The sequence below is a fragment of the Passer montanus genome, unplaced genomic scaffold, assembly GCF_014805655.1.
Source record: "Passer montanus isolate IOZ18808 unplaced genomic scaffold, ASM1480565v1 scaffold676, whole genome shotgun sequence".
Taxonomy (NCBI): domain Eukaryota; kingdom Metazoa; phylum Chordata; class Aves; order Passeriformes; family Passeridae; genus Passer; species Passer montanus.
The window spans coordinates 164-8,189 of NW_024371882.1; the positions used below are offsets into that span (position 1 = coordinate 164).

The 8,026-nt window shown below is 38.4% G+C and overlaps 1 protein-coding gene across 1 annotated transcript; it reads left to right on the top strand.

Annotated features, from left to right (window-relative positions):
* Window positions 1–1,048: 1,048 nt before the first annotated feature.
* Window positions 1,049–7,822, top strand: LOC120511644 (leucine-rich repeat and guanylate kinase domain-containing protein-like; the record flags this gene model as incomplete). Its single annotated transcript, XM_039728972.1, has 3 exons — window positions 1,049–1,168; window positions 5,528–5,624; window positions 7,679–7,822. Coding segments are annotated over 3 exons (361 nt in total), but the record flags the coding sequence as incomplete, so codon positions are not given.
* Between the last annotated feature and the right edge of the window lie 204 nt (window positions 7,823–8,026).

An 8,026-nucleotide genomic window follows, 5' to 3' on the forward strand; every position in this document is an offset into this window, starting at 1 on the left:
AGTTGAAATTGGGATTAAAATATGTGACATTTTAATCTCGGAGGAGCTGAAATTGGGATTTTAATCTTGGAGGAGCTGGAATTGGGATTTTAATCTCGGAGGAGCTGAATTGGGATTAAAATCTCGGAGATTTTAATCTCGGAGGAGTTGGAATTGGGATTTTCATCTCGGAGGAGCTGAAATTGGGATTTTAATCTTGGAGGAGCTGGAATTGGGATTTTAATCTCGGAGGAGCTGAATTGGGATTAAAATCTCGGAGATTTTAATCTCGGAGGAGTTGGAATTGGGATTTTCATCTCGGAGGAGCTGAAATTGGGATTTTAATCTTGGAGGAGCTGGAATTGGGATTTTAATCTCGGAGGAGCTGAATTGGGATTAAAATCTCGGAGATTTTAATCTCGGAGGAGTTGGAATTGGGATTTTCATCTCGGAGGAGCTGAAATTGGGATTTTAATCTTGGAGGAGCTGGAATTGGGATTTTAATCTCGGAGGAGCTGAATTGGGATTAAAATCTCGGAGATTTTAATCTCGGAGGAGTTGGAATTGGGATTTTCATCTCGGAGGAGCTGAAATTGGGATTAAAATCTCTGAGATTTTAATCTCGGAGGAGTGTTTTAATCTCCGAGATTTTAATCTCGGAGGAGTTGAAATCATGATGAAAATCTCAGAGATTTTAATCTCAGAGGAGTTGAAATTGGGATTTTAATCTCAGAGGATTAAAATTGGGATTAAAATATCTGAGATTTTAATCTCGGAGGAGCTGGGATTAAAATCTTAATCTCAGAGGATTAAAATTGGGATTAAAATATCTGAGATTTTAATCTCGGAGGAGTTGAAATTGGGATTAAAATCTCTGAGATTTTAATCTCGGAGGAGCTGGAATTGGGATTTTAATCTCAGAGGAGTTGAAATTGGAATTAAAATATGTGACATTTTAATCTCGGAGGAGTTGAAATTGGGATTAAAATCTCTGAGATTTTAATCTCGGAGGAGCTGGATGGGATGCAGAGGTGCTTTTCGAGGCGCTTTAGCCCCTTTGTCCCCCCAGCACCCCGCTCGCCCCGGCGCTGCCCTACCCCGTGCTGGCGCTGGTGGGGCCCGAGGCCGGCGGGAGGAGGGAACTCGCCCTCAAAATCTGCCGGAAATTCAAGAATTTCTTCAGCTTCGGGTAAGTTCTGCACCAGGATTTAAAAAAAACCCCAAAGGATTGAGGTGGGGATTGCGGGTTTGGTTTGTGGGGTTTTTTGTTGGGGTTTTTTGGTAAATAAGTTAAAAATAAAGAATTTTGGTGGGTTTTGGTTCTTCTCGAGGCTTGGCTGGCTGAGGGTGTTAATGAAAGGAAAGTTTTTTAATTATCAGATTGTTTTGGAAGGTGGAGAGGAAATAAAATAAAATAAAATAAAATAAAAAAGGAAATTAAAATGACAAAACAAACTAAATAAAAAGGTAAAATATAAATAAAAACTAGAAACCAAAACAGGAAAAAAAAACCAACCAAAGAAGAAAATATAATTAAAAAAACGAAAGAAAAAAATCCCCACAGGCTAAAATAGAAAAAAATCTAAAAAAACTAAAAATCCACAAAAAACCACAAACAAAACCAAAAAAAACCCCACAAACCAAACCAAAAAAGACACCAAAAAATCCAAACAAAAAAACCCAAAACGAGCAAACAAAAAACCCAAGAAGAACCAAAAAAAACCCCACAAAAAACCCTAAAAATCTCCAAAAAATCCCAAATAAATAAAATAAAAATAATAATTAAAAAAACCATAAAAACAACCAAAAAAAGGAAATTACAACCCAAAAAACCCGCTCTGCATCCCATATTCCCTATTTATTTATGGCTCTAATTTATCCATTTATTTTCTATTTTAAGGGAAAAATCTGTTATGGAAAAATCCATTTTTTCCCCTTTATTTAACCCCATATTTTAGAAATTACAAATTCATTTCCATTTGGAATTTTCCAAACATTCTGTGAGGGTATTTTTGGTTGGTTTTTTTAAAATAAACAGCATTTTTACATTGTGTGTTTTATTCCCCACAACCTCCACAAATGAGGGGAAAAAATTAAAAATAAAAAAATAGACAAAACCTTAACAGAGCAGAAAATTGCAACCAGAAAACAAATTTTTAATTGTTCAGGGGGGATTTGAGCGATTTTCTGCCTGGAAATTTCCAATATTCTGCTCATTAAAAATGGATTTTATGCAACAGCCTGAATGCAAACATGGCCCTGCAATTAAAAAGGGCTGAAATGTGTAAAAATTACAGAAAATCAAATTAAAATTGGCCCCTCCAAGCATCTGCTGCTGACCTTTGGGGCTGGGTGGGTTTTTATTATCCCAAAAAAAATCCCCAAAAAAATCCCCCCCAAAAAATTTTAAAAAAAATCCCCAAAAATCCCCCAAAAAATCCCCCAAAAAATCCCAACAAAAATCCCCAAAAAAATCCCCAAAAAAAATTAATCCCAAAAAAAAAATCCCAAAAAAAATCCCCAAAAAAATCCCCCCCAAAAAATTTTAAAAAAAATCCCCAAAAATCCCCCAAAAAATCCCCCAAAAAATCCCAAAAAAAATCCCCAAAAAAATCCCCAAAAAAAATTAATCCCAAAAAAAAAATCCCAAAAAAAATCCCCAAAAAAAATCCCCCAAAAAATCCCAAAAAGAATCCCCCCAAAAAAATCCCAAAAAAAATCCCCAAAAAAATCCCCAAAAAAAATTAATCCCAAAAAAAAAATCCCAAAAAAAATCCCCAAAAATTCAGGGAATTTTCCGGTGTGGAATTGGCTGCTCTTGGGGTTTTTGGGAGGAAAAATTCAACCCTGTGATGATGACATTGAATTTTTAGGGGGTTCCAGCCCAGCCCGCTGGGAAAAATGAGGAGAAAAATCTGATTTTCAAACAGAAAAAAAGTCCATGAATATTTCAGGCTGAAATTGTTATCTGAAATAATATTAATCCCCAAAAAAAATTCCCAAAAAAAATCCCCCAAAAATTCAGGGAATTTTCCAGTGTGGAATTGGCTGCTCTTGGGTTTTTTTGGGGGAAAAAATTCAACCCTGTGATGGTGACACTGAATTTTTAGTGGGTTCCAGCCCAGCCCGCTGGGAAAAACGAGGAGAAAAATCTGATTTTCAAACAGAAAAAAAGTCCATGAATATTTCAGGCTGAAATTGTTATCTGAAATAATTAACTGGGGGTTTTTAGTGGGATTTTTGGGGGTTTTTTAGGGATTTTTGGGGTTTTTTAGTGGGTTTTTAGTGTTATGGAATGGCAGGGAATTCCTTTCCCAGAATTTTTTTCCCACTTTAATGACAAAGCAGAAATGAGGAGAAAAATCTGATTTTCAAACACAAGAAGAGCCTGTGAATATTTCAGGCTCTAATTGTTACCTGCGTTAATTAACTGGGGTTTTTGGGGGGTATTTTTTGGGGTTTTTTAGGGATTTTTGGGGTTTTTTTTAGTGGGTTTTTAGTGTTATGGAATGGCAGGGAATTCCCTTCCCAGCCTCTTTTCCCACTTGAATGGCAAAGCAGAAATGAGGAGGAAAATCTGATTTTCACTAAGAACAAGAGCCCATGAATACTTCAGACTCTAATTGTTACCTGTGTTAATTAACTGGGTTTTTTGGGGGGTATTTTTTGGGGTTTTTTTTAGGGATTTTGGGGGGTTTTTTAGTGTTTTTTAGTGTTTCACTCTGGCAGCTGAGGTTTGTCCTTACAGGATGGAAGGGAATTCCTTTCCCAGCCTTTTTTCCCACTTTAATGACAAAGCAGAAATTAGGAGAAAAATCTGATTTTCAAACAGAACCAGACCCACACAAAACTTCAGGTTTTAATTGTTACCCGCATTAATTATCTGGGTTTTTTGGTGGGATTTTTTTTGGTGTTTTTTAGGGATTTTTGGGCGTTTTTTTAGTGGGTTTTGAGTGTTCCATCCTGGTATCTGAGGTTTATCCTCATGGGATGACAGGGAACTCCTTTCCCTGCCATTTTTCCCACTTTAATGGCAATGAGGAGAAAAATCTGATTTTCAAACAGAACAAGAGCCCATGAATACTTCAGGCTCTAATTGTTACCTGCATAAATTATCTGGGGTTTTTTGGTGGATTTTTTGTGGTGTTTTTTAGGGATTTTTGGGGTTTTTTTAGTGGGTTTTTAGTGTTCCATCCTGGTGGTTGATGTTTATCCTTATGGGATGACAGGGAATTCCTTTCCCTGCCATTTTTCCCACTTTAATGGCAATGAGGAGAAAAATCCGATTTTCAAACACAACAAGAGCCCATGAATACTTCAGGCTCTAATTGTTACCTGCATAAATTATCTGGGGTTTTTTGGGGTTTGGTTTTTTTTTTTTTTGGTGGCTTTTTGGTGTTTTCTCCTGGTGGGAAGCTCAGCTAGCTGAGTTTATCCTCACAGGATGGCAGCGAAATGAATTCCCTTCCATCCCTTTTATTCCCACTTTAAAGATTAATTATCTGGGTTTTTTGGGGGTTTTTTTTGTTGGGTTTTTTGTTTTTTTGGTGGCTTTTTGGTGTTTTATCCTGGTGGGAAGCTCAGCTAGCTGAGTTTATCCTCACAGGATGGCAGCGAAAGGAATTCCCTTCCATCCCTTTTATTCCCACTTTAAAGACAAAGCAGAAAAAAGACAAAAAATCTGATTTCTAAACAGAAAAAAGAAAAAAATCTGATTTTTATTTTCTCCTGGTGGGAAGCTCAGCTAGCTGAGTTTATCCTCACAGGATGGCAGCGAAAGGAATTCCCTTCCATCCCTTTTATTCCCACTTTAAAGACAAAGCAGAAAAAAGACAAAAAATCTGATTTCTAAACAGAAAAAAGAAAAAAATCTGATTTTTAAACAGAAAAAAGACAAAAAATCTGATTTTTAAACAGAAAAAAGACAAAAAATCTGATTTTTAAGCAGACCCAGCCGAACAGAACACTTCAGTATTAAGTTGCTGCCTGCATTCATTAGCTGGGTTTGGGGTTTTTGGGCGGGATTTTGGGGGGATTTTAGTTTTTTATCCCGGTGTGATTCTGAGGTAGCTGAGTTTTTACTTTCCCTCCCTTTTATCCCAATTTTCAGGGTTGTCTCTCCCCTCCCCATTAGGCATCTGTTTAAAAATCGGAATTTTTTGAGCTCTTTCTTCACCTCCCAGTTCAGCCCAGCTCCTTTTCCCACATTTAGCATTTTAGAATTCCCACATTTAGGACTTTATATCATCCCCAAGCTGACAGAATTGGGGGAAAAAAAATAAAAATGGGTTCTGTGACAGCTTCAGCTCCGGCCGTCCTGGGATTTACAGCCAAAACACCACCTTATATTTCACTTTTTTTGCTGTATTTATGGGTTCATCTTTCAAAAATGCAGCGTTTAGGGCTGTGATTTGCACCTCTTTCTATTCCTCCTATTTCTTTTGCTGCTTAAAAATAAAATTATTTCTGTTTATCCCTGCTTTGCACCCCCTGCTATTGAATCCAGGTTATTTCTTTTTTATTTTTTATTTTCCCACCGCTCTCCCAGGCCCTGCCACACCACCAGGGAAGCTTATTTTGGGGAAGAAAACGGATTCGATTATTATTTCATTTCTCAAGAAGAATTTGACAAAATGGTGAAAGCGGTAAGTACCCGACTCCCGTCCTTGTGGCTTCTTCCTGCTCTGTCCAAACCTGATTTATTTTATTTTTTTATATTCATTTCATGCCTGGGTGTGGATGTTTATTCACTCTCAGTTCTGTTTTGAAGCTCACAGACAGAAACCACAAATTTCTTGTAGATTTGTGCTTTTCTCCCATGAATTAAATTATAGAAACCACTAGATGGGCAAAATGGGGGATTTTATTAAATAATAAATAATAATATTTAAATAATTTAAATAATAATATAACATAGAAATAAATTTATTTTCAGGCGCAAACACAGCATGAGGTTTATTGGGTTTATTTTATTTATTTATTTTATTTTATTTTTTATTTTATTTTATTTTTCAACGTTTTCCAGCAGCCCTGCAGGGAATTCCTTGGAGGTTGAGCAAATCCCCCTTAAAGGAGTGAGGTTTCTCTGAAGGATTCCTGCCTCCAGCTGCTCTTTTTTGATGCCTTTTGCAACAAAACTTTGCCTTGAAAAGCCATTATTTGTATTTATCCCAAAGGGTGAAGCCAGCAGAGCCTGGAAGAGCTGAGCTGGCCCTTCATGAAAACAATAATCAAGAAATTTAATTAAAAAAAAAAAAACACAAAAAACCCCAAAAAACAAACAAAAAAACCCAAAAAAAACCCAAAACAAAAACATAAAATAATCTGCTTCCACCAGAAGGCCAGGAATGCTGTCTGCACTTTGTTCCCAAAATTCCAAATGTCAGGATTTTGGAATTTGATTATCCATGGACAGGGCACACGGCCAGATATGGGAGCTCTCATTAACGCTGATTTTGGGATTTTAGTGCCCTCGTTAATGCTGATTTTGGGCTCTCTCATTAACCTCTCAGTGCCCTCATTAATGCTGGTTTTTTGGCTCCCAGTGCCCTCATTAATGCTGATTTTGGGCTCTCAGTGTCTTCATTAATGCTGATTTTGGGCTCACTCATTAATGATGATTCTGGGCTCTCATTGCCCTCATTAACACTGATTTTGGGCTCTCTCATTAATGCTGATTTTGGGCTCTCTCATTAACCTCTCAGTGCCCTCATTAAGGCTGATTTTGGGCTCTCAGTGTCTTCATTAATGCTGATTTTGGGCTCTCTCCTTAACCTCTCAGTGCCCTCATTAACGCTGATTTTGGGCTCTTTCATTAATGCTGTTTTGGGCTCTCTCATTAATCCTCATTTTGGGCCCTCTGTGCTCTCATTAATGCAGATTTTGGGTTCTCATTAATGCTGATTTTGGGTTTTCAGTGCCTTCATTAATGCTGATTTTTGGGCTTTCAGTGCCCTCATTAATGCTGATATTGGGCTCTCATTGCTGCTGATTTTGGGCTCTCATTAAGCTGATATTGGGCCCTCAGTGCCCTCATTAACGCTGATTTCGGGCCCTCAGTGCTTTCATTAATGCTGATATTGGGCTCTCATTAATGCTGATTTTGGGCTCTCTCATTAACCTCTCCGTGCCCTCATTAATGCTGATTTTTGGGCTCTCATTGCCCTCATTAGCGCTGATTTTGGGCTCTCATTAACACTGATTTTGGGCTCTCTCATTAATCCTGGTTTTGATCCCTCAGTGCCCTCATTAACACCGATTTAAACGAACGAACTCCGCAGGGGGAGCAGTCAGTGAACTCCAGCATTTCCCTCATTCGAGGAAATTTCTCCCCTTGGAATTTTCCCCTTGGCGTTTTCCTCATTCTGAATTTCAGGGGGAATTTCTGAATTTCAGGGGGAATTTCTGAATTTCAGGGGGAATTTCTGGCACTGCTACGGGCTGGCACGAGCCACGGTGGAGTCCATCGCCCGCGCCGGGCTGGGCACCTGCGTGCACCTGGAGATGGAGGTGAGGGGCTCCTGGGAAATCGAAATATGAATTCCCTCCTGGGAAATCCAAATATGAATTCCCTCCTGGGAAATCGAAATATGAATTCCCTCCTGGGAAATCCAAATATGAATTCCCTCCTGGGAAATCGAAATATGAATTCCCTTCTGGAAAATCCAAATATGAATCAGGGGGAATTTCTGAATTTCAGGGGGAATTTCTGGCCACCTACAGATACAGCGGGCACTGCTACGGGCTGGCACGAGCCACGGTGGAGTCCATCGCCCGCGCCGGGCTGGGCACCTGCGTGCACCTGGAGATGGAGGTGAGGGGCTCCTGGGAAATCGAAATATGAATTCCCTCCTGGGAAATCCAAATATGAATTCCCTTCTGGGAAATTAAAATATAAATTCTCTCCTGGAAAATCAAATCAAAATATAAATTGCCTCCTGGAAAATTGAAATATAAATTCCCTCCTGGAAAATCAAAATGTAAATTGCCTCCTGGAAAATCCAAATATGAATTCCCTTCTGGAAAATCCAAATATGAATTCCCTTCT